General features: G+C 35.3%; 3 protein-coding genes across 4 annotated transcripts; 2 read left to right on the forward strand and 1 right to left on the reverse strand.

The window, feature by feature from the left end:
* The first annotated feature begins 3360 nt into the window (after positions 1 to 3360).
* Positions 3361 to 15283, forward strand: LOC114408727 (kinesin-like protein KIN-4A). Of its 2 annotated transcripts, XM_028371875.1 has the most exons (26): positions 3361 to 3477; positions 4472 to 4618; positions 4704 to 4853; positions 4991 to 5244; positions 5850 to 6031; positions 6117 to 6241; positions 7023 to 7059; positions 7562 to 7653; positions 7749 to 7856; positions 8127 to 8240; positions 8434 to 8521; positions 8622 to 8731; positions 9184 to 9282; positions 9365 to 9478; positions 9579 to 9695; positions 9778 to 9858; positions 10112 to 10183; positions 11119 to 11212; positions 11450 to 11481; positions 11561 to 11658; positions 11742 to 11837; positions 11988 to 12209; positions 12447 to 12609; positions 13895 to 14050; positions 14122 to 14438; positions 14712 to 15283. In XM_028371875.1, the coding sequence occupies exons 1-25, from the start codon at positions 3361 to 3363 to the stop codon at positions 14335 to 14337; spliced, it is 3084 nt and encodes a 1027-aa protein (XP_028227676.1). In that variant the 3' UTR covers positions 14338 to 14438; positions 14712 to 15283. The 2 variants fall into 2 exon arrangements, with proteins under 2 accessions (XP_028227676.1, XP_028227677.1); XM_028371876.1 differs by lacking the exons at positions 3361 to 3477; positions 4472 to 4618 and having other exon boundaries at positions 4707 to 4866.
* A 1053-nt stretch (positions 15284 to 16336) lies between these two features.
* On the reverse strand, positions 16337 to 19906 carry LOC114408728 (probable inactive receptor kinase At5g67200). Its single transcript, XM_028371878.1, has 2 exons — positions 18371 to 19906; positions 16337 to 17210 (listed from the first exon to the last, which is right to left on the reverse strand). Exons 1-2 carry the CDS (start codon positions 19746 to 19748, stop codon positions 16630 to 16632), a joined length of 1959 nt encoding a protein of 652 aa, XP_028227679.1. The 5' UTR covers positions 19749 to 19906; the 3' UTR covers positions 16337 to 16629.
* Positions 19907 to 22441: 2535 nt separating this feature from the next.
* LOC114408729 (cysteine proteinase RD21A-like) lies at positions 22442 to 26162 on the forward strand. Its single transcript, XM_028371879.1, has 5 exons — positions 22442 to 22938; positions 24061 to 24296; positions 24391 to 24531; positions 24749 to 25016; positions 25860 to 26162. The coding sequence occupies exons 1-4, from the start codon at positions 22461 to 22463 to the stop codon at positions 24995 to 24997; spliced, it is 1104 nt and encodes a 367-aa protein (XP_028227680.1). The 5' UTR covers positions 22442 to 22460; the 3' UTR covers positions 24998 to 25016; positions 25860 to 26162.
* Positions 26163 to 26538: the final 376 nt, after the last annotated feature.

The following is a 26538-nucleotide window of genomic DNA, read 5'->3' on the forward strand; positions in this document are numbered from 1 at the left end:
TTAATTGTTTTCTCCAAATTATATCAACGTTAGACTTGATTTTTACGCTCTGCAATATTTTTTTATTCTAGTCCTGATAAAACAAGTAAGATGTAAGTGGATTCCCCCTCAACAAACACGAGTCGACTTTCACCGTCTTTTCTTGTTTTATTGTTTTCAGTAATAGAAAATCAACGAAGTCATCTACTCTATGTATGAATTTCTGAACTTCAATGTTGAATTCACACGTCGCTCATTCATGAGGCAGGGCCCTTAATATAATTAAATAAGATTCATTATTTAAACATAAAAACTAAAATTAATAAAACGTATTTTTTTAATATATAAAGTAAACATGTAAAATATAAAGATGATTTTTTTTTAATTTAGTGTTCAAATAAAAAAGACAAATATAAAATTTAAACATTGCGTATTCTACACTGCTAGTGCTACACATGGGAAATCCATTCCTGAAGATAAGGCAGACAACAACATCAATTTTTTTTTAAATATTAATATTAATCAGAAAAGTTATAGAGTACGTTCCTAAATAATTTCTCCGTTTCAAAAGTCATAACAATTAGCAAATACAGTTGTCCAATGAAAATGAAATATTTTTCCACTTGCAATACCATGTGAGTATAAACAACATATTCAAGAACTCTGAATATAATGTACTTAGAAATATTATTTTTCTCTCATTTTTTTTCCTCCGTTCAAACGTACAGTAGGATGATACGTACAAATAAAAGCGACGCGCGTATGCATTATATCACTCAAAACTTATTGGTCGATGTTGGGACACGACCGTTGGGATTTTATGTCGTTTTTTTTTTGTTTTTTTATTAACGATGCTAATTGTTGAGTGAGAAAATGAGCTGGTTTTACAGGTACACACATACGAAGCTTGACACTGACAGGGAAGGGGGTGATACCATGCTTAAAGTGGCATACTACAAAGATGAATTTATGAGCTGCCACTGCCACTGCCACAGATTGTGGGGACTATCACAGTCTCACCAATTGGCCCCACCATGTTGTTCAACCTTAGCTTAGCGCCATGTGTGGGAAGGACACTAACCCAGCTGGTTCTTTTGCCCAATAGGTAATTAAGTCTTCCCTCTCTTCTTTCACTCCTACTCCTACTATTCCCATTGCTTCTAATGTGTTATGTTATCCAAATCAATGCTTATACTGTTATACATTATACTCTTGCTTTACCGGTATCGATCGGAAAGAAAAAAATAAATAAACAAAGATGTACTCCTCTACCATTAACATTACAAATATTTTCATCTTAATTGCCACTGAAGTCGCTATACTAGCACAAGATTGTTGCTGCGTAACTAGTTATTTCGAGTTTAAGTTCAGAATATTAGACTCAAGTAAAACTAAATTGTATCTCTCGTAAATAGGACATGTAATCAATACCATAAAAAACCTTTCCTTGTTAATTTATTTGTTCTGCTCCTGGCTCTTTCGGTGTAATCTGGATCTTTAGTCCTTTTCTTTTTTCAATGCCCCCTCTCCCTACATAATTTATGAATAATTATGAGTTAAAGTTGTCTAAGTTGGCTAAAGTAACGCCTTCCAATATTTTACGAAAATAAATACCCTTCATTACATTATAATATAACAAGATTATATTCATTTTTTTAAAATTCTTTTAATTTGAAATTTTTTATTTTTCTAACTTTGTATATTATGCTTGATTAGTAAATACTTGTTTTTGAAAATAATTTTTCTTAAAAAAATTGATAAAAGATATATGTATTTTCTTATGAAGTTACCTGAACTAAGATAAAAATCAATGTGAACAGCGATTTTTTGGGTCTGAATACTTGACGCATTACGCGACTGTATATCCAGCTGCAATGATACATGTATTTTCTTAATTATAATAAATTAGTTAACAAAAGAAAGGCAAATACAAAATTTAAACATGATATACGATAAAATTGTATATTATTTAGTATTTACATTTGCATATGCAGAGATAATAGTAGAGCAAGATTTGGGGCACAAGGGCGTGGATCGAGGATGAGAAATTAAAAACCTAGAATCTTTTCATGACATATGTGCACACATGCAAACGCGGTATCACAGAAACAAAAGAACAAGCACATACTATGGCACTTGTGAAATGTGGACGTCAGTGATTATGACTGGGTACCGTCAAAGACGCAAACCTCCCTCCTTTCTCTCCATAATGGTGTCTGTATCTGGTTCCGCGTCACGTGGCTTTGTGCGTTGTGTTATTCCTTTTCCTACCTTTGTTCTCAAATCCACATCCCAACTAGATTACGTTAGGTTTGTTCCATTTTCTATAGCTTCCTCTTTTCCCCTTTCATTTACTTATTTTTTTAATACCATTTTCCGTCAAAAAATTAGGTGAATTCATTGAGCATTTTCTAAATTTTGGACCACGTCGAATATCTTTTATTTTTTCTTTTTCTAACTTTTTGGAAAATAAAAAAAATACTAGTGTATTTGGTTAAGCTCCCATATACCTCATGCTTCTATTTATTTTTTAAAAGTGTCCTAGTAGGTTAAAAGACGAGAGTGTTTACAAATGATCATTATTATGGATTTGAAGGGATATAAGATTTTTTGGTATATTGAAACAGTAATTCTTCTTGTCCCGCCCTCTATCGAGACCAAGGCGCTAGAAGGCCATGTGGCTTATTATGTATATGGCTTGGGCCCTCATTCTAATATATAGATGTTGTGACTTTGAATTTGCTTAATCGCTATGTTTATTACATTGGAGATAGTATATTTTAGCTCACAGATTTCATAATTTTGTCTAAAGATTTTGATGATGAATTAAAAATGTTTAAAAGTTGCTCTTGGTCTCAATTCCTATGCCATATAATGTTTTTTTTAGTGTATAGGAACAATTAACGCAAAGTTTTAAGGATGTAAACCAAAAATTATTTGCTTGTAATATTAAATTAGACGAAAAACCAAACACATTAAGAAAACGAGGGTGCGGGTAAAATGGTAAATACGGCAAGAGAAGCTTTGATGCGGGGGTACAGTTGTACAGGGTCGTTGAGGAGGGGTAAATTGGGGAAAAAGGTGAGAAAAGGTTGAAAGCACGCGACCACAATGCAGTGAAGGTGAAGGGAAAATGATGGTGGTTGTTGTTCTTACAGATACCTGGCGCGCGTCGCTTATGAGGCCCTTTCGTTTCCACAACTACCCTTTTTTCCCACACGCTCTCTCTCACCTCTTCTAATTATATTACTTTCTCTCTCTAGCATTGTCGGAGGAACAACACTCTCTCTGTTTCACACCTTTCTCCTGCAACCGAATTCATCTCTGATACACACACACTCTCTCTCTCTCTCTGTGTCTCTGTTACTACGCTGCTTCCCCATGGAAGCAGGGGAAGATTGCTGCGTCAAGGTCGCGGTTCATGTACGGCCACTCATCGCCGACGAGAAGCTTCAAGGATGCAAAGACTGCGTCACCGTCGTTTCAGGGAAGCCGCAGGTGCACTTACTCTCTCAACTCAATCGTGTCGTTTAACCTTCGCTATAGTCAAATGTGAATACGAACTGAAGTGCATTGTCGTTGACTTGACAGTGTTTCAGTTCCGCATTCTAGCTAGTATTAATGTGAGAGATCTGGATCCGAAACTGCTTACGCAACTAAACATGCGTTATAGAGTTCGGAATTGGAATCACTTTTGTGATCTGATATACTTACCTAATTTGGATATTTTTGACTCGTGTCTATTTCTGCCTTCTGTCATTCTAGCCTTACTTAGGCTTGACTCGTAAGTTTCTGAAGCGTTATTTTTGGGGAAATAAGGTTTGCATTTGGTAGCTTTTTTTTTTTTTTTTTTTTTATTACTGTGTTTTTGGTAGCTATATTTCGTCTTGTATTTTCAACGAGAGAAGGTGAAGAAGGCTTTTACCCTGTTTGGCAGTTTCGCTTTTTTGTTTCGTACGATCTTCAGTCCGTAAAGTTACTATGATGCAGTATTTTGAACAGTTAACTATATATATATATATATATATATATATATATATATATATATATATATATATATATATATATATATATATATTCTATGGTAATAATTCATCAATCATTCTACGCAACTTTGCAGAGGCACACTAATTGAACATAATTGATTACCACGGGTAGGAAGATTTGTGAATGAAAGTAGCTCTTTAATTTTTTTGCATCATCAGGACTTTGGTTCCATTGCTTGCTGCGTTATTTTTGCCGTTCCTGTTTTTCGGTTTCTAATGTTAAAATTACACTGCTGTATCGCCTCAGATATTATCGGCAGTTTTTTTTTTTTTGGTGTAGAATTTCTTCTTCTTTATAAAGTCATTACAATGGATATTTCTGTGTATATACATATATATATATATATATATATATATATATATTATCTCCAATAGAAATCTGTTTAGTGATTCTCTTATTTTCAAAGAAAGCTAGTGATCATATTCTAATTGTCACCATAATACAGGTACAAATTGGTGCTCACTCCTTTACATTTGATCATGTTTATGGAAGCACCGGTTCTCCCTCAAGTTCCATGTTTGAAGAATGTGTAGCTCCCCTTATTGATGGTTTGTTTCAAGGATATAATGCTACTGTTCTCGCATATGGTCAGGTATAGTTACTGCTAAAGGAAACAGAAGTTACATGCCACTAGACTGGTGGTCTCTTTTGCATTTGACACTTTCACTCCACTGCAGACAGGTTCTGGGAAAACGTACACCATGGGAACTGGCTTTAAGGATGGTTGTCAAACAGGAATAGTACCCCAAGTTATGAATGTTTTGTTTAGCAAAATTGGGACCCTAAAGCACCAGATTGATTTTCAGTTGCATGTTTCCTTTATTGAGGTGTGTCAATCAGGTCGTTACTGCTTGCAGCATGGTTTTCATTGTTTAGTTGTGCTTTAGTATATGAAGCTAATAGATTTTATATGCGCAATAATATTTAGATTAAGTATCTGACAATAACATTTAATTGTGAAAAGATTCTTAAAGAAGAAGTAAGAGACTTGCTGGATCCCTCCTCCATGAGTAAACCAGAAACTGCAAACGGACATGCAGGAAAAATGACCTCTCCTGGGAAGCCACCAATACAAATTCGTGAGACATCAAATGGTGTCATCACCCTTGCAGGATCTACCGAAGTTAGTGTAGCAACACTAAAAGAAATGGCTGCTTGCTTGGAACAGGGATCATTGAGCAGAGCAACTGGGAGCACAAATATGAACAACCAATCTAGGTTGATAATGCATTTTTCTTCTCTTATTTGAACTACACAGATTAGTCGTGAAATATTTTTCATCTGATTAACTACCTTTGGATAACATATGACTGCAAGATAGGAAATCAATAACTAACTGATAAAATTGTGTATTGTTTACCTTTAACATTCCTATGTTCTAAACTGTACTGGCAGTTTAAGCATCCAACAGCGAGATTGACTTAACAATAAGCTATGTATGAAATGCTTTGGATTTCTGGTTATTATAGTAAATAATTAGTGTAATTTCTTTACACTGTATGGTAAGTTTGTATGCCTTTTAAGGAAATTATTGTAAAAGTCAATAAACTTGCCATACACGGTGGTTTGTGATTGGATGATAGTGTAAAAGCCCTTTACACTTTAGTGCATAAACTATTTACTCATAATTAATGCATGGATCTTTTGTCTCTGCAAGAATGCTTGCAATTTGGCAAGACCACTAATCACTTTTGCTATGAAGCTTCCAGCAATTTACTTGCTGGTACCAATCCATTATTAAAAAGTTTTGCCTCAAACTGCTGTTATTGTTTATTCTGCTGGAGGTCTATTACTTATTCTTCTTCTTTTATGTGTCCAACTAGTCGATCTCATGCCATCTTCACGATCACATTAGAGCAAATGCGCAAGCTCAATATTCCTGGTGACAGCTGTTCAAATGATACCATGAATGAAGAGTATCTTTGTGCCAAGTTGCACTTAGTAGATCTTGCTGGATCAGAACGAGCTAAAAGAACGGGGTCAGATGGTCTGCGTTTTAAGGAAGGTTAGTTTGGGACATTTTTTCACCTTTATCGTTCAAGCATGCTTTTGAGAACACATATTCACTAGTAATTTAATCTTTCAAACAGGAGTTCACATTAACAAAGGCCTCCTAGCACTTGGTAATGTTATTAGTGCACTTGGTGATGAAAAGAAGCGAAAGGAAGGTGTTCATGTTCCATATAGGGATAGTAAACTTACTAGGCTTTTGCAGGTTTGATATCTTTATATTTAGCTTCCTTTTTGCAGAACACACTTTTCTTTATTATGATGTAAAATGTATTTTGTTTGGACAAGAATCAGTGTGCACTCTATCAGTCATTTCTGCAAAATCATCATATAAATCCATAGGAAGCTCCTTTATAGGAACTCAGACATGTACTACAGAATTAAAAAGGATAGAGAATCGTAACTGATAGCATGAGCTTTAAAATGCTGTGGAATGGAAACTCTGAAAAAAGAAAATATATCAAAGAAGGCTCCTCTGCCCACACCCTAAAATCTTTCCCTCCCTCCCCCCCATAGCACCCCCTCATCCTTTTCATATTCACGTTCCCTTGCATGATTCACAACACCTCCATCTACAATCTCCTTGCGACAGCTGTCCATTCTGTTAGATCCCTCCACTTCCTCTCTAACAGAATTGAGAATTTGTATTCCCAATTATGTTCTCATTTCTTCCCTTCCTTCTCCTATGCAACTTGATTGGAGACCCAATTGTTATGGGCCTATCACTTGTATTTTCTGGCTGTGTTATGCTACAAACATATCCTTTTGTATCACAAACACTCACCTATGTTGAATCTGGTTCATTCTCAACTGAAATATTTCAATTTCCTAGATAAGAGAAATAATTATTGCTGATAAAAGAAGAAAATATAAGAAAGGAAACATGTGTACGAAACATTTTGTTTTCAATTTTTCTTTCTTTGATCTTTTAGTTTAATCATTTTTATTATTTGATATTTATAGATGAAAGTTAAATGATTTTGCAGGATTCACTAGGAGGTAACAGCAGAACTGTCATGATAGGTCAGTTGTTTCTCTTACTTTTTCGTATACCAGCAAATACTATACTTCTTAGGTCCCTTAAGTGGCCTTTAGCTTCAAATAAACATGTCTAATCTTCAGCACAGATATCAAATTACCAATCTGATTTTTAATCCCTTTTAGCTCTTTAATGTTCACATTCATGAACACAATTGTGTCTTTCTTATGAGAAAAAGTACAAGGGAGGCTTGAATGTTATAGATGTATTAACAAATGCCATAATAACGCATAAACTCTTGATTTTGTATTTTACATTCTCAAACTTTTTTCCCCTACACTGGAAATAAATTATTTTTCAGCAGATTTGAACTTCTTGCAACTTCTCTGTGGTAATGAATGATTGATAGCAAGAATTAGAATTCTCTGTTCTGTGCTACTCTTTTTCTTCAAAACCTTTCATGTTGCATCTTAATACAAGCTTTTGTTAAATATATGTTTTGATTTTCTTCTAATCTTCTTACGTAAAATGACATTTCTATTTCAGCCTGCATAAGTCCTGCTGATATTAATGCTGAGGAAACCCTTAACACTTTGAAGTATGCAAACCGTGCACGCAACATAAAAAATAAGCCTGTTGTAAGTGTCTGCATAAATTTTTGTTCCCCGTCTTTCATTTGGCAAATCAAGATAATTTTGTTTTGATTGATGTTGGCTTGTTTGTTCTTCTGTAGATCAATAGAGACCCCATGTCCAATGAGATGCTAAAAATGCGACAACAACTTGAGTATTTGCAGGCAGAACTTTGTGCTCGTGCTGGCGGCTCTTCTGAGGAAGTTCAGGTAGTTGGATCAAATTAACTTTAATCTTAAGTGATGTCTTGATTCCTTCAATATATTTATTATAATAGGCTAGTAGTAGCATTAAATGGTTTAGTTTAATGGTGAATTGTTGGATACCAATCAATACTCAAAAGAAAGGTGCTTTAGGCTTCATTGGATTTTGTGCCTCTATTTGTGTAGAGACTTGTAATATGATTTACTTTAATTGCAAACATTGAAATGGTTTGTATTTATCATAAATAAATAATCATCTTATAACTGATTATGTAGGTCCTTAAGGAAAGAATTGCTTGGCTTGAAGCTGCTAATGAAGATCTTTGCCGTGAACTTCATGAATACCGTAGTAGATGCTCTATTGTAGAACAAAGTGAAAGGGAAGCTTATGTATGTCTCATACTTTCTCTTACTTTATGCTAATATTCATCTTTAACTAAGAATAGTTTTCTCGGATACTGTTTTGATGCCTATCTTTGTCCTTTCATCTCATCTCAGTATTTTTACATTCCACTTATTAAAGTGAGTTCAGGATATTGGCTTGATAATTTATGCATGCATGGTTTAAACCTTTTTTTTCCAGGATGGTAGCACATACATTGTGAAGACTGATGCAGTTAAGAGGAGCTTACCTATCACAGAAGCTGAATATCCAATAAGTGAAACCGTGGGTAAGCCTCTTCTTTGGCCTTCTAAAAACATGCAGTTGCTCAGTTCTTTGTCAACCTCTTTCACTGCTATGATTCAGGGTACTAATTGCCATTTTAACAGGTGATTCTAGGGAAATTGAAGAAGTGGCAAAAGAGTGGGAGCACACACTTCTACAGAATAGTATGGATAGAGAGTTACATGAATTGAATAAACGCTTGCAGCAGAAAGAGGTTGTTGCAGTGTATATGTGTAATTACATACATACCCATGACACACTATGCATCAATCACTAGTGTATTAAAATCAACACAACCATGAGCAACTTTTTTTTCTATAATTTCACAAACCTTATTGTGAGAAATTTATTTCTGATGCTTGAAATGGGTGCCCCTTAGTAAATGATTGTATAATACTTGAGTCCATTTTTTTTGTAACGTCGGCACATATGTTATTAAGTTTGTTATGCTATTGAAAATTATCAGATTATTCATCATATGGGAACTAAATAATTTAACAAGACAACAAAAGCAAAGCATATCACTTAAGCAGTAGAATGGTTTTCTACCAACATTATTGGAGAATTAGAAAATATTATAGTTAGATTCTTTTAGAAGTTTCTTCTATATTTTCTCCTGTGATGTATTTTACTAGTTTACATATTAGTGTATTGATGTCTATACAGTCTGAGATGAAGCTTTTTGGAATATCTGATGCTGAAGTACTCAAGCAGCACTTTGGAAGAAAGATAACGGAATTAGAGGATGAGAAGAGAGTAGTTCAGGTTCAATATCAGTTATGCAAATTTATTTAACACTACAAAAAAAAAATTAAAATTCATATATGTGCTTGATTTATGAATGTAGCGAGAGAGAGATTGTCTTTTGGCTGAAGTTGAAAATCTTGCTGCCAATACTGATGGACATACACAGAAATTAGAGGATATCCATGCCCAAAAATTGAAAGCACTTGAAGCACAGGTGCCTCATCCTCAAATTTTTATATTAAAATTAAAATTTATTTTCTATTTCAGAAGATATTCTAAATTACCAAAAAACTTTTCAAAACAATGCCCACTAGATTCTGGATCTGAAGAAGAAGCAAGAGAGTCAGGTCCAACTTCTGAAGCAAAAGCAAAAAAGTGATGAAGCAGCAAAGAGACTGCAAGATGAAATACAGTGTATAAAGGCCCAAAAGGTTTAATGTTGTATTTCTTCTAATCCATGGTTGTAAAATCACTTAATACACTCTCTCCATTATTACCTGAATAATGTTGCAGGTTCAATTGCAGCAAAGGATAAAACAAGAAGCCGAACAGTTTCGGCAGTGGAAGGCTTCAAGAGAGAAAGAGCTGTTGCAAGTATGTTGAGCTTCCTCTTTTTTCAGTTTCTTGAATTTGTTCAAGCTACTTCTTAACAACATCTTAGTTATCAATTTAATGTTTCTTTGTAAAATAATAAACATCAATTCTTGCATAATTTGAAGTTTGAGTCCTGACTACTCATCTACTCCAAACCTTGCAAATAGCATATACAAAAGTTATATTTAGAGGCAATCTTATTTTTCACTTATATATAATGTGATAATTGATCACCTTGCCTTTGCAAAAGCAGTTAAAGAAGGAGGGAAGAAGAAATGAGTATGAAAGACACAAGCTGCAGGCTTTAAATCAGCGGCAGAAATTGGCAAGTATTTCTAAGTTGTTTGATTTTTACAATGTTTTACATAATATTTTTGCTTTGCATACTTTATAAAATTAATCTCCCGCGATATGAAATTGGCTTTTGCTAATGCTCTTGACAAATTGGAGTAATTTTAAGCATTTATACATAGACTTCCCCTTAGAAGATGCTCCTGCAAGTATTTAATAAGTATGCTAACTTTAGCAATAGGTTCACTTTGACCTTGAGAAAATTGTTTAGTGTTTATTTCAAATTCTTAATAATCTCTAATCCCCAAGAATGATGATTTTGTCTACATTAGGGATAAATATTAAGATTGAGAAAACTGTGGTGGGAGAGTTTTCCCCCCTACAGTGGCTTTTTTTAGCTGGGAGCGGGGGGACTTTTTCCATGCTGTATTTGTTAATTACTAAAAGACTGTTAGAGTCTGCGTTTGTATTTTATTTTTGAGTTTTTGTTCAAATAAGTGTAATGAAAAGTAAAGAAAGATTGTTCAAATGAATTGAAGTCTTGATTCTAGAACCGTTAGATGTGTAATATGGTTGAATTTAGAGGTACTACCTTCCAAAAAGTTCCCCCCAAAAAATCATGTTTAGAAAATGAAGTTGAATTCGTGCATTTCTAAAGTGTTTCTACTTGGTTATGAGTTATCCGTACACTCTTAAAGATTAATATTCACTCGTGCTTAAAATTAGCATATGCATATTTTAGATGATGTCAAATATGCAGAGAGACATGTCTTCTTTTTAAGTTATATAAATCAAATAGACATGTGGTGAATACTTCCTTTTATGTTTTCCACTCAACATGCAAAATTCATAATAGGAAAAAGGACTGATTCTGAGAACCAACAATTGATGTTAATGTTGACTTTTGTGATTGTCATGGATGATACAAGATTAACTGCTTGTGTTTAAATAAATGTGTATATCTTTCAGGTTCTTCAGAGAAAAACTGAAGAAGCTGCAATGGCCACCAAGAGGTTAAAGGAGTTGTTAGAAGCACGTAAAACTTCCAGCCGAGAAACTTTAGGTGTGATTTTTTATATGGACAATAATCAATTCAAGTTTTTGAAAGTCTAAGACAGAAGATATTCATTTTTAGTAATTTTATATTTTCACTTGTATGGGATATTAATTTATCAGGTTTTGGCTTATTAGACCGTTAGAAATGGATGTTCTTTTAAAATGTCTTAAATAAAAAGGACTGTCTTTTAATGAATTGCATGTACTCTTTTGTTTAATATTCAAATTCTTTTTCATCTTTCAGTTACAATGAATGGAAGTGGAACAAATGGTCAGGTAATGAACTCTCCTTCCTTCTCTTAGATTGGCTTTAATATCATGTGGTCTTAACAAAGTTTTTGAGCTTCATCTTTAGAGCAATGAGAAATCTTTACAACGGTGGCTTGATCATGAACTAGAAGTCATGGTAAAAGAGCATGAAGTTCGTTTTGAGTATGAGAAACAAAGCCAAGTGTATGTAACACATGTTCAGTACTTATTTTTGCTACTGATTGATCTATATTGGGTAGTTTATAATTTTATAATGCAATCTTCAGGCGAGCTGCCCTTGCAGAGGAATTGGCCATGCTGAAGCAAGTAAATGAGTTTGCTGCAAAGGGTCGCGGTCCTCCAAGAAAGAATGGATTTGCCAGGTTAATTTTATTTTTGTATAAATTTAATTTAATTTGCTAATGCCTACCTCTCAAATTCTTGAAAATATTGGATCTTTGAAATAATAATGCATGGGATATGTGAAGGATAACATCTGTTTTCCTGGTTACTTATAAAATTTATCTTTCTAGGGCATCCTCCATGTCACCAAATGCAAGAATGGCCAGAATAGCTTCACTTGAGAACATGCTGAGCATATCATCTAATTCACTTGTAGCAATGGCTTCTCAACTTTCTGAGGCAGAAGAAAGAGAACGAGCCTTCTCTAATCGTGGACGCTGGAATCAGTTGCGCTCTATGGGAGAAGCCAAGAATTTGCTTCAATATATGTTTAATTCTGTTGCAGATGCTAGGTGCTTTGACCTAGACCTTTTCTCTCTTTTATTAGCATTTTTTTCAATGCTCTAGAAATAAGATAATTGAACAAAAGGCACAGATGTATGATAACAAGTGGAATATATGACATCAGAAGTCATGTTAAATTACTGTATAAACTCGTATATTTTATTGAGTATTTCATAGTGACATTGGCATAGGCTATACTGTATAGTCTTGAAATTTGAAGTATTGAGTTCCTATGTTAACAATAGGTGCCAACTCTGGGAGAAGGACATGGAGATCAGGGAAATGAAAGATCAAATCAAAGAACTTGTTGGTCTCTTACGGCAAAGCGAGATGAAGAGAAAGGAAGTTGAGAAGGAGCTAAAAGTAAGAGAGCAAGCTGTTGGAACCACATTGGCTACACCACCATCTGTAAGATTAGTGTTACTTGGCGAAGCATTATATGCCAAGAAGCCTATGATTTAGGGAGATATGTCAGAACTTTATACTTTGGTGCTTAAATATTGATTGAGTGCTGCTCCCTGGATATGAACAGTATAAAATTGGATTTAGGATTTGATGGATTCTAGAATAGATTCAAGCAAAAAATCAACTATGGTTTAGAATAAACAAATAACTAATTGTAGTGCTGTCTGCAAACTAAACCTACTATTAGGAAGACAGATGCCTGAACTTTATACTTTGGTGTTTAATTGTTGATATTGAGTGCTGCTCCCAGGCTGTGAACAGTCTGCAAATTTTTGGATTTAGGATTTTATGGGTTCTAGAGTAGATTCAAGCAAAAACAAACTAGGGTATAAAATAAATAAATAATTATAGTGCTGTCTGTCAAAGAATCAGATCCAGGCACCTGATCAAGTTGAAGAAAAAAATATTAGTCTTGTAGGAGTAGAAGAAATTAACCTCGGCAGGGCACCTAAGGTTCTTCAGTTCTCGGGTATCACACATAAAAGGTCGTTGTCACACATCTTGGTGACGAGAGACAAAAAAAATTTAGCCCAGAGACAAAAAAAAGTTGTATTCCATTATCAGCCGCTCCACATTTTTGGTTTACTAAACAAGTGTAAAGCTTAATTCCAAATTTTTATCTCCTTATTTTCAGTTCCTCATTAACTCAACCAACTATACCTTAATACTTGACCTATTAAACCTTGACAAATTGATCAAAATACTCGAGACATATAATGTGAACAGAAGTAACAGCTGACTAATCCTTGTACCCGCAAATATTAAGTCAAGTAATGTCTTGAACTAGTAGAATCAGCACAGTAATCAAAGTAAACCAAAATAATGAGATTCTTTGATCTTTAGGCTTACACTGTCATGATGCTACTGCTACCTGAATCAGAGACCTTTGGAGCTTGATTATAAATGAATTTGAAGTTGAAAGTTTAACCTCTATTTTGCATAGTTTTAAGGTTTCCAGTACTTAGTAGAAGAATAGGACAATTATGTTACATTACTTATAGACCATAAGGATTTTCTCATAGCTTCATAGTTTCTCATGAGTCACAACTGTCTCCTTTATTAGGATTCTGCCAATTATTGTCATAATGAGTGGCAGCTGAGATTTTGTGGTTGTTGCAGCAAACTTTTTGGTTGCATTTTTTTACTTTTGTATATCATAGCATTGGTTGTCAAATTATTGCTTCCTCTGCAGTTAACTACTTAACTTATCATCACTCAACTTCAACAGGGAGACTCCCCAAATCCATCGAAACAATATGCTGAAGACATGAAGGGGCTCTTATCACCAGTGTCTATGCCAGTGCCTAAACAGCTAAAATACACGCCAGGGGTTGCCAATGGTTTGGTGAGAGAATCAGCAGCATTTGTAGATCAGGGTAGAAGGGTAAGTTAATCTTCATTTGAATCTGTACAAGTCTTTTATTGGATACGGATGTGAATTTGCTGGTAATGCAGATGGTACCCATCGGACAGTTGTCAATGAAAAAACTAGCAATTGTAGGACAAGCTTCTGGAAAGTTATGGAGGTGGAAAAGAAGTCATCATCAGTGGTTACTACAGTTCAAGTGGAAGTGGCAGAAACCATGGAGACTTTCAGAATGGATACGACACAGTGATGAGACAATCATGAGAACAAAACCACGCTCACAGGCTTTGTCACGTATCAGGTGATCTTTTTTAGGATCAGCCCAGTTCATGTGGCTCGGTATCTTTCGACCCACAAGAATTATCCTAGACACATGGCATTGGAAATAACAGGGCACTAGGAGCAGGTAATAAGCAGTAACCCATTTTAAATTTATGTCTTTAATAAAAATTTCATGCAAACCATTCCGTCATTGCCGAACATATGTTCTTGCAAAATTATATCCTCCAATATCCTTCTTTGAACGAATACGTATCCGACCCTTATCTTTTTCATTTTTTTATATAATTATGTGCTAATCATTAGTTATATATGACTTGAAAATTGTTATCCAAACACTTCTTTTTATGGTAAAGTTGTAAAGATGCATCGATCTGACATTCCTCGTTTCTTGCAACAGTGTAATATAATTGGTTGCTGAAGAAATGTATATACCTGTCAGTATTGAATAATGCTGTCCAGATCTTGGAAATTTTGCCATAATTTGTGCATATGGAGCATCTTGGAGGTATGTTGAAATGTGATGTTTGGACGGAGATACCCAAATAATGAAAAAAACAAAGATGTCGCTTGCTTGAAGTCAGTCGTAGATTCTGGACAGAAACTATCTTTGGAAAATAGTCTCTGTTCATACTAACACTACAAAGAAACAATGGGAAGATTCTTTTGTCAAGTCTTGGGAAGCTTATTGTGTACTTTATTCCGTACTGCAAACTCTTACGCTCCTATTGTGTTTAAGCAAATTGATTTTGTTGATAGGTTATGTGTTGTAGCATTTGTCACATAACAGAAGGAAATTCTTGTGTAGTTTTTTTTTTTTAAATTCTCTAGTGCTTCTTGTGTGTAAAGAACATTAGCTACTATATTGAAAGATATTCTACCATACAGATTGTATAATAACATCAGCAACTGTCTCATGTCCTCTTAAGCCTGCTAATAAGGGCGACTCTAAGTAAAGATATTTGTCAAGTCTGCCTGCTATTTTGATGATGCTAAAAAATCTTTACAGAGAAGAAAAAGAATTTAACTTTTTGCCTAATGTGGTTCACAGGACTTGCCGTTTCTTTTTATTTGTTGTTTAAGATTATTTTGTAGAAATCAAGAATACAATCAATTTTCTTGATTCTGTTGTGTGATTTTCTATTTTACCTCCTTTTTTCTCACTCCACAATAAATATACGTGTAAATTAATTAAAGATTAAAAGGCACAGTAATGGTATAATTAATAAAATAATATTAATGTGATATTCAATTTTGCAAAAACTTTCCAAAATTTTGACAATTAAAAAGGGACAGAGAAAGTATTAGGCAGAGCTAATCAGTAAAGTATTTTGCAATTTTAAAATACCTCCATCGTATAAATGCTAGAGGTATCAGAAATACGCAAAATAACATCATAAAATATCTTGAAAGAACAAAATTTGTCAACACATGACATAGATCATATGTTGGCATACGTTCCCCTTACCAAACTCATCGTTATACTCATTATCCTGCTACTCAAGCATTTTGGATCTTCAAAGCAGTGTCCAGTATTGTGTAGGTCGAGTTCCGCCTTATTTCAACATATATTGTACGTGGCTGTCTCACTCACTCACTCTGCTCAGTTCCCTTTCCCTATGAAATTTAAACTTCCGAGACGAGACGACATCAATGATGGACGATAGTAAGAATTCGTCGGGCCTCTTGTCCCTGGACACATCGCTGGGCTAAGCCCAATAGAAACCCACTTCCAAAGGAACAAAATGCAATGCATATCTAAAGGAACAAAATGCAATGCATATCTATTTTAATTGACACGGGATAATCCTACGGACCCATTGCCATAGTAAATAATAAAGGAAAAACAGATAAAACAAGAATGCCCCAAATTGGCACCTTGGAAATTATAAATAGAAATTTACTCGTTAGCCCGGATGCAGAATTCTGTAGTGACACGCTCAGCTAGCTGTACACTTGACGAAAATGGGATGCAGTGAATTTCTCTGGCTACTTGACCGCCCCACAGCCGATAGCTTTCAGCACTAAACAACAAAAGCTGAATAAAGTTTAAACAACCAAGAATGACAATATTTTCTTTAAACTTCCCAACCCAAGCAGCGATATACAAAGCCCAAAAAAGGGACGTTATGCGCTCTCCCAAACCTACAAAGTTAATACCAAGATGGTAAATTCTATTTAAGGAATACAACAAAGTATAATTTATGGATTTCTTTCTTAATTTTTTTACCCGGTTAATATACTACTCTTCTGTCCTTCTATCCACCGTTTATCACATAATTAAACCGAAAAAAAAAATTAAGAAAAATAAAATAAGACTAAGGCATGGCATTACTACTGCGTATGTCCAATTCACTACTATCCTCCAATAGTACAATCTCTTTGATTTCCTGCAACATCTTCAAGACCTGCCACATAGTTGGCCTCTGCTCCGGTGAGGTCAAGCTACAAGTTGTAGCCACCTGAAGAAGCATGTCCATTTGGTTATCTTCGCTCCCATTGTCATCCCTGATGGACCTCACCCAACTTGACATGTCACCAGGAACCATGAATGGGAGCTCGGAGGGAAATTTCCCCGTCAGAAGCTCAAGCAACAAAATCCCATACGCATAAACATCGGATTTGTGGGTTGGGTGATGATTGGGGTTGCGAGTCTCCGGAGCTCTGTATGCTGCTGAATCCCCATCTTCATCAAATATGGATGGGTGTGTCAACACAGAAAGGCAGTAATCTGTAATGCATGCCTCAAAATCTGGTCCAAGGAGAACATTGGAGGACTTGAGATTGCCATGGACCAGTCTCCATGCCTGGTGGATGAAGGCCAGACCTTGTGCTACGTCCTCTGCTATTTTTAAGCACGATGTCCAATGCAATGGCCTTGCCCTGCTTGATCTCGAACCTGCACCAAAAAGTTAGCAATTATCAATGGATCATTTCTAGTTCTTTGATGTCATGTTTATGTAAGTCAATCATGTGTAGGAGAGTATGAAACACTCCATTTAGGTACGGTATTGGATTACTCATTTTAACGTAGGAAATAAATAGCAAAAGTCAAGCCTTAATGTTAATAGAAAACAAAGAAAAATCAAGAATGGTTAGTAACATTGGTGTTGGATTCGTGGTAGTTGATTATATGCAGTTTGGTGGGCATCTAGCGAAGTTCAAAACCGGAGTCACACTAAGATGGTAGGGTCCTCAGAATTTTCACTGAGGAATACAACACAAGTAGATGCATGCAGCAAAGATGGTAGGGACCTCAGAAGGAAAGGACTACTAGATAAACGTCAGAAATCTAAAATCACCGACCATCTTGGATTCCACCTCCTGCGTCCTGCCAAAATGGTTCAGTGATTTCAAACTCCTCAATCAGGGCGTGGGATCTTCCTCCGGTCTAACGGCTTATATAGATTTAATGGCACATGAATGCCCGTGCCATCATCACCCCCACATAATAATTCCCATGTTCACCTTTCAACCTGTCCCGAATTCAACGGGTATCTACCAACGTAATTAACATCTACCCCGCCCCCAACAGCCAATGGCCAAAGTCCAAATCTGAAGTAAAAATAAAAACACCGTTGTCATCTTCTGGTGTTAGAAAGAAAAACACTTCATTAAGAAACAAGAAATAGCAGCACCGGTCCGCATAGGACCCAAAACAAGAAAGGTGCTATAAAACAGCTCGCTACACGACAGAAACCAGACACTCCAACATAGACCCATGCTTTGTTTAACTAATTCCCCATCAAATCCAATCTTAAAATAATCCATTGATCCACAAATATTATATTAACACAAAAGAATTCCTATTCCTACGTAGTTACGAGCTAGTCAGCAAGATTCTCGGTACTGGTTGAAAAGCTTAACCTCAATCAAATCCAAAAATGCAATCACATGCAAAAGAGAATTTCAAAAACTTTCCACGCACCATTATTTTGTTCCTATCAATGAAACACGGTCACTTAAAAATACAAATGTGAAAACAAACCCCACTTTAATAATAAATTTTAAAATCAGTAAAAGGAGTCGTCGGTAACTGAGTGAGTTTGAGAAGGGTACCGTGTATGAGGGAGAAGAGGCTGCCATTGGGCTGAAAGTCGTAGATTATGAGCCTCTCGTGCTTGGCCTGGAAATAAGCCCTAAGAGGAACCAAATTGGGGTGTCGAAGGCCACCAACGGATTCCATGTGTCGCTCGAACACTTCCTTAGTTGCATGCGAAGCCATTTTCCCCGCATCAAGGCGCTTCACCGTCACCATCAGACGGCTATCAAGAACCGCCTTATAAGTGGTTCCCAAACACCCTCTCCCTAAAAGTTCAGCTGAACCCTTCATGAGCTGGTCCAGCGTATACACCTGCGCCTCACCCGCACAGAATACTAAACTCCCACTCTTCGCCACCTCCGCTCTCTTTACTTTCTCCTCCAGCTCCCTCTCCATCTCCATCCGCATCACCGCCGCAGCCTCCGCCGTCGCCGCCTCATCCGCCGCCATAATCCCCGACCTCCCGTCCTTCTTGCTCCGGCTCCTCTGCTTCCTCACCGCCGCCGCGAAGCACACCAGCGAGCAAACCAGAACGAATATTCCGGCCGAGAAGCCAATAATCAGCGCCCTCCGGTCGTGGCGCTTCTTCTCGTACGGCTGCCGGATTATGCCGTTGACGCCGTGCACCTGCGCGCTCTGGCCGAGCGCCGCCGTGGGCGGCGCCGCGGGTCCGAAGAAAGGCTGTGCGGGACGGCATTGCACGCGGATGATTTCGCCGCAGAGGCTAGGGTTGAAGGCGAAGGAGGAAGGCGGAAAACGGAACAGGGTCGGAGTCACTGGAACCGCGCCGGAGAGGTTGTTGCCGGAGACTTCGAAGACTTTTAGGGAGGACTGGTTAAACGGAGGGATTGAACCGTTAAAAGAGTTGAAGCTTAAACGGAGGCTGTGGAGGCGGTCTAGGGAGGTGAACGCGGCGGAGATAGGTCCGGAGAAGTTGTTGTGGGAGAAATCCAAGTTTCGGAGACGGTGGAGAGAGAAGAGTGAGGGAGGGAGAGAACCGGTGAAGTAGTTGTTATCGAGGAAGAGGCTTTTGAGATTGAAGAGACCGGTGAGGTCAGGTAAGGGTCCGGTGAGTGAGTTGTTCTGCAAGCTGAGGACGCGGAGCTGGTCGAGACGCGAGAGTGTGTTGGGAGCCCACGCGCCTCCGAGATCTAAGTTTTGGAGAACGAGACGGACCACTTTGGGGCCGTTGCATTCCACGCCTTGCCACGCGCAGAAGCGGAGGCCGCGCGTGAGGGGGGAGAAGTGAAGGTGGTCGTTGACGTCGGCTTTTAGTTTGAAGGCGAGGAGAGCGGTTGCGTCGGTGAAAACTAAGGTGGGGAGTTTGGAGCAGTGGGCGTTTGAGGACGCAAGCAGCAGTAGTAGCAAGAGTAATAAGTGCGGATGAATCGGCATTGTTGGAGATCAAGTGATTTTCCTCTCTTGGGATGCCAATGCCATTTCATACAAGAGGAGGAGCAGCTGTCTGAGCGTATAGGTCAGAAATCACGTGAAAACAACAAAACCCTGCCCTTAATCTATGTCATGTCATCATATGTTGTCTAATTTACAAACACCCAAAAAAGTAAGACAAGTTTCAAAATCACCTTCTTTAGTAAAAATGAATTTAAATACAATGGTATTAAACTATTGTTATTTGAAGTGGAATAAGAAATAAGATTATTTTATTTTATTCAATTAATTTGGAATATGAGACTCAGGCTTACTACAAAACTATTTTTGACCTTTAATTCTTAAATTAAATGCTTTTTAACTATATTTTTAAAAATGTTTGTTTTTACCATTTGGTCAACTTTTACGGTATCAATTTTCTGGCAATTTGCTTTTTTTCTTAAGTGATAGTTTATTTAAGTTAAATTAATGTTTGAATGAAATTCATTTAATAAATTTTATTTTAAATCGATAGGATAAGTTTATTAGAAATGTACATATTTAAATTAATTCTAATGAATATCTTAAATTAACTTGAGTTTAGGGCGATGAAATTTATAGTGAAACCAAAAGGGGCACTTGACTTCTGAATATGTACCGATACCCGTGAGGCCCCGTTACCCGTGACCACCGTGAATTGCTTTTCAGTAGTTTTTTGCCATATATAGCTACTACGTCTAATTGCTCGGGTCCTGTATAAAAATAGATTCAGACTGAATGTAGATGGTAGTTGCCACACCCAATATTATCCGAGGAAATTAAACCAAATAATAAGGGACATTCATCTGATGCCTGGATACTGGATATTATTCATGTTGAATTGCTAAATTTTTGTTCTTTTCAATATTAAAAGTAGATTAACAAGGGTTGCATACTGGCATGGCATTGTAAAAAAAAAAATATATAAATCATTCAATCATAATCCACCATATATAAAAAGTTTATTTATTTTTAAAATAATTACTTAAAAATAATTGTTTATGATTAAATAATAATATATATAAAACTATTCATCAACATTAAACTCTTAAAAGTATCGTATATTTAAGATAAAGAAGTGGAATTTATTTATTTTTCGAATTATGGTAGAACCAGGCACATTGAAAAGCAGTTCCATTTGAAAAAAAATCTAATACTAAGAAAGGGTAAGGTATAATGGGATCATGCAGAGCCTCCTTCCAAATTGTAACAGTTATTTATTGTGGAGGGGTTGAAGTTGGTGAGGAGATGGTTGCAAGGGATGAGGGCATATTACACTTGACGAAGATGAGGGGGTTTATTATTAATTTGGACTCAATATGTATGATGATAGTCATGAGCAAATTTGAATGTGAAGATCAGAGAGAGGAGGTAATGAAAAGGTCCCCGCCTCTTTAACTCTGTTTATTTTTGTGGGCCAAAAACATGTGTGATGCATATAATTCAACTGTGTTGATTCATGTTTTTGCTTCTTTGCCCATTGCTCTTTTATTTTGCCCTTCCACTTGCAATATATGTTTGTGTTTGTTGACTTACTTTTTCAGGGGTCAACAGGTTTATTTCGCTGCAAAATTGACTTTACTGTTGTCACGTTTTGTTTGTAAAAGTTCTCTACAGCTTCTCCCATATATGTGTCCAAGATCTGAGCATCTTTCTTTCTCCAACATCTCTTTCTTCTTCTTTAGCTTTATTTATTTTTTAATTTGTAAAAATTAAAGATAATGTCAAAATATTTGTAATAATTTATATATTTTACCCAACCAACTAAGTTAAATCTCTTATTCTTTTAGCTTTCCCTTGATGACATTAACTTCATGCAAAATAATTGTTACTTTTTATTTTATTTTTAATATTGAGCTCAAATTAAACTCATTCACTAAGCAAAATGCTGAAAATATGGAAACCAATATATTCGATTCCTTGTTTTTTTATCATCCTCCTTTATGTTAAAATATTTATTTTTGAACGAGTACATTTTTTAAATTATTCTCATTCTCGTTAACTCTCATTAAGTAATATGATTTCTCATAAATATTATAAAAGTAATCATAAAATTTTCATCCACACTGGTCTGGGTTCATGCGGCTCATTCTTCTCCTCTGGTCCCATGTTCACTGTTAGGCCCATACCATCACTTGGGCCAACAGACATCTCTGGTTCAGACATAATTAATACCCTAACTCGTATCACAAGCTTATTGACAAAAGCCATCCCTTAAAAGACAGTTACGATGCCTTCTACAACGATTCCAAAATCTTAATACAAGAGAATTAGATTAAATTCTATATGTAATAAAAAAATCATGAAATAATAACTTTTTTTATGAAAAAAACATTTTTTACTTATACAAAATATCGCCGGGAAAAGATCAAAATTAAATATTCAATAGTTATATTAAGAATTATTTATTTCCGTGCCTCACGTGTAAAGAATAAGTATCCCGCAGCAAATAACCCTCGTGCCTTATTTAAAGTTGTTTTCTTTAATAAAAAAAATAGCCAGAATGCCATATAGATAATTTATTTTTTCTACTGCCACGCCGTTCGTGAGCACCCGTAGTCGATATTTTATACGTTTAACCCCAATAATTTCAGCCATCAACTTTAATTTTATATATTATCATCACTTCCGTGTTATGCCTTTATAAACCCCATAGCATCTCACTCCATTCACGAAACATCGAAACAAAAATAGAAAATGGGTACTAACAGATCTTTAATGGCCACGATCCTCATCGTGTTCTTCACGGTGTTGGCAGTGTCATCGGCGTTGGACATGTCGATAATCTCGTATGACAGAAGCCACGCGGACAAGTCAGGGTGGAAGAGTGACGAGGAGGTAATGAGTATATACGAGGAGTGGCTTGTGAAGCATGGGAAGGTGTATAACGCCGTCGAAGAGAAGGAGAAGAGGTTTCAGATCTTCAAAGACAACCTCAACTTTATCGAAGAACACAATGCTGTGAACCGGACATACAAGGTTGGACTGAACCGGTTCAGTGATCTTAGCAACGAGGAGTACCGGTCAAAATACCTGGGAACCAAGATTGATCCCCGCAGAATGATGGCCAGACCAAGTAGACGTTACTCTCCGCGCGTGGCTGACAATTTGCCGGAATCTGTTGATTGGAGGAAAGAAGGTGCTGTTGTCAGAGTCAAAAACCAATCAGAATGCGGTAGGTACTGTACTATACTGTTTCTCGTCTAGTATTATACAAAACTCTTGTATGATCTGTTTAGTAGGAAGAGAAAAAAAGATTAAAAAAAGGGATAAAAATAAGTTAGAGATAGAATAAAAATAAAAATGTTTGATACTTCGACCTAAAAAAAACTGAATAAAAATCAGTGATAAATAAAGTAAAAATAATTAATGAGTTTCATACATTTTTATTTTTCTCTTCTCTCACTTTTTACTTAGCACACCCATTTTTTTTCCTTTTCATCCTATTTTTCCTTCACCAAATTTGTTAATTAATTAGAGAGACATGAATAAAGAGTTAATTAATTCATTCTTATTAGAAAAAATTAATTTAATTAATAGCATATGTCTGTGTTCTACGTACATCTAAATACTTTACATAAATAATTCATTCCAACGTTAAGATTATTAAAATGAATATTATAATACCTAAAAAATATATTATTTATGGAATAAGTATTTTAAGCAACAATTACTTGTATAAATAACACTATATCATCTCTAATGAAAAATAAGGTTGAACAACCTTACTTAAAGTTAAGTTGTACAAATAATTTGTTACTTGACATATTTGAACTTTAATAAAAAAAAAAATAAAGACGGAACACTTTATCATTATTCGTCCTCTTAAGAATTTCTTTTATCTCTTAAACTCAAATTTTGTGAAAACAAACCAAGTTTTGTTCATTCTCTTATATTTCTAATCATTTTATATTACAAGTCTATCCGTATCTATTATCTAATATTGAAAATTTCATAGAAATAAATATGTTACTTCTATGCAATATCTTGATTTATACATAAAACTTTTTTCCTTTTCATTCTTAATAAATCTTACTTGATTATTATTTTTATTTCTTTTCCCTATTTTTACTAATTAAGCATATGTTTTTCATTTTCTATTCCTTATCCCAAAATTTGGTAAAATTTCTTAGAAGTATTGAATTGTGCTTCACTCACAGCTTCTTTTTTTTTTATCTTAGTTTTAGCCAGCATTATCTCGCTTAATTTTCAATATTATTGTAATTATGTAAAAGCTTATAACGTTACTTTAATTTATCTTGTACATTTATTGTCTAAGTTCCTGTTTTTTATATAGAGGGCTGCTGGGCATTCTCAGCAATTGCCGCAGTTGAAGGAATTAACAAGATAGTAACAGGCAATCTAACTGCACTGTCAGAGCAAGAACTGTTGGACTGTGATAGAACCGTCAATGCAGGATGTAGTGGCGGACTTGTGGACTATGCCTTTGAGTTCATTATCAACAATGGTGGCATTGACACTGAAGAGGATTACCCCTTTCAAGGTGCTGATGGTATCTGTGATCAATACAAGGTTAGTTTTACCTTTGATTCTTTGATAAATTAGTAAATGCTTCTAATAGCTTCATTGTAATACTTATAATAGATTTTATTCTTCTTATCTATAGATAAATGCTAGAGCTGTTACAATTGATGGTTACGAACGTGTTCCTGCTTATGATGAATTAGCCTTGAAAAAGGCAGTAGCAAATCAACCCGTGAGCGTTGCCATTGAAGCATATGGCAAAGAGTTTCAATTATATGAATCTGTAAGTTTCTTAATCAATTTTACTTGAAAAGTAAAGGACTAAAGGAACCTGCATTGTGAGTATAGAGAGTGAGTTAAAATTAGCAATTCATTATATTTAATCTAATCTAAAGAGATACATTGAAAACTTTGTTCAATTCTCAAATATTAATTACAGTAACATTGCTTCTTGTTTACTGGCTCAATCTAATGTATTTTATTTGTCTTAATTTTATCAGGGTATATTCACAGGAACATGTGGGACATCAATAGACCATGGTGTTACAGCTGTTGGGTACGGAACAGAAAATGGAATTGACTATTGGATCGTCAAAAATTCATGGGGTGAGAATTGGGGAGAGGCAGGTTATGTAAGAATGGAACGTAATATAGCAGAAGACACTGCAGGAAAGTGTGGAATTGCGATTCTGACATTGTATCCCATAAAGATTGGCCAAAATCCCTCAAACCCAGATAACTCCAGCTAAACCCACCGGGAATTTACAGGTAGGAACAAGATAAACTTTGCTTAAGCAAATCATGATCAACTTAGTACTCATTTCCTAGCTTTTATCTTGGGATAGTGACGGATTAATGGTTTATCATTTGCTTCACTCTCTTTATGTTGGTTGATGTATTATATTATAACTCTTAATTAACAAACATGTTGATTACTATTGGTTTCATACTTTTGTAGATTAATCTTTATATGATGTTGGAATAAAGTTGTTTATTCACATGATAATTTCTAATTCTAACCATGTAGAGCATAAAATAAAGTTAGGTATTTTAAGATTTAAAGTATAATCTTATAGAGACTATTTGATAAGTATTAATTAAGATCATTGAAACCTTTATTATTTAGATAATACAAAGGTAAAATTCGAAATAGATTAAAGATGACGAGAGAATAAAAGAAAAAAAAAAAGTTTGAGAGTCTTAGAAGCGTAGGCAATCATAAGTAACAGTTTAATGTAAAAACTTAATGGCTTTTGGTTTTAGCTCATTAACTATAGGATTACTTATGTTACACAATTTTTTTTTTAAAACTTATGTGTTGTTTTTAAAAAACTTTCGTATGCTTAATCTATTGGCACTTAATGGTCATACGATGTTAATTTTTTTTAGCATACATTACTATTACTACTCATGATATTTATTGATATACAATCCTTAGAATTATCTCTTTTTTTCCTATTAATTTTAGGAGATATTAAGCCACTTTTTCATGAATTTTAACCTATTTATCTTCAAATAAATGAATTTTACAATGTTATATGTTTTAATTTCTATTTTTTTTACTATAATTCCTATTTTATTTTCTTATTTTTCTTTTGTTTTTATTTGCAGGAAATAACAGGAAGACTAAAAGAGTTCTAGACTTCTGTTTAGTGGAAGTTATCTAGCCCATGAATGAAAAGGTGAAAAAAGAGAAGATTAGGCCGTACTCATTCTCTATTCTCTAATTTGAACCAGCCATCAAGGCCGTACGAGAAAGATATTCAAGGTGGGAAGATCACATTTCTTTTTTCCTCTTCCTTCTAATAAATCTTTGTTTTTAGTTTTTCTATGCCTAGCTAAATCCTTTTTGATGGAGTTAGGAGAATTTCTATGTAACCCACAGGGATTTTTAATAAAATTATGTTTTTCTCATGTTTGTGTTCTCTAATCTTTTTGCTTCTTAAGAATTGACGACCATTGGGAGGATTTAGATCTATTTAGTGTCAATAAAAATTTACTTCATAAATGTGCTTTAAGACACGAATTTAGCAACATTTTAGCTAGGAATAGTCACTTGATGTTCGCGATGGTTACAGATGAAATAAGGTGACACACAGGAAGGGATTGAATTGTGTGTGGGCTTCGTTCTTGAAATAGATCTTGAGGGTTGTGCAAAGGAAAGGGGGGTGCGGTGGGATCAGAAAAGACTTAGCTAAAACTTCTGCAGTATGAAAGCAGTCCCCCATTGCAGGCTGTTTTGTATATTTTGGTTAATAGTATCTATTAAGTCTTCAGAAATATTCAGGGG

This window comes from Glycine soja, chromosome 4, assembly GCF_004193775.1.
Source record: "Glycine soja cultivar W05 chromosome 4, ASM419377v2, whole genome shotgun sequence".
NCBI lineage: Eukaryota > Viridiplantae > Streptophyta > Magnoliopsida > Fabales > Fabaceae > Glycine > Glycine soja.

Coding starts and splice junctions, on each gene's coding strand:
- LOC114408727 (XM_028371875.1), top strand. CDS start 3,361: ATGGAAGCAGGGGAAGATTGCTGCGTCAAGGTCGCGGTTCATGTACGG. Junction 5,245..5,849: donor AATATGAACAACCAATCTAG/GTTGATAATGCA, acceptor GTGTCCAACTAG/TCGATCTCATGCCATCTTCA. Junction 14,051..14,121: donor TTGTAGATCAGGGTAGAAGG/GTAAGTTAATCT, acceptor CTGGTAATGCAG/ATGGTACCCATCGGACAGTT.
- LOC114408728 (XM_028371878.1), bottom strand. CDS start 19,748: ATGCCGATTCATCCGCACTTATTACTCTTGCTACTACTGCTGCTTGCG. Junction 17,211..18,370: donor CCTCTTCTCCCTCATACACG/GTACCCTTCTCA, acceptor TTTTTGGTGCAG/GTTCGAGATCAAGCAGGGCA.
- LOC114408729 (XM_028371879.1), top strand. CDS start 22,461: ATGGGTACTAACAGATCTTTAATGGCCACGATCCTCATCGTGTTCTTC. Junction 22,939..24,060: donor CAAAAACCAATCAGAATGCG/GTAGGTACTGTA, acceptor TTTTTTATATAG/AGGGCTGCTGGGCATTCTCA. Junction 24,297..24,390: donor GTATCTGTGATCAATACAAG/GTTAGTTTTACC, acceptor TCTTATCTATAG/ATAAATGCTAGAGCTGTTAC.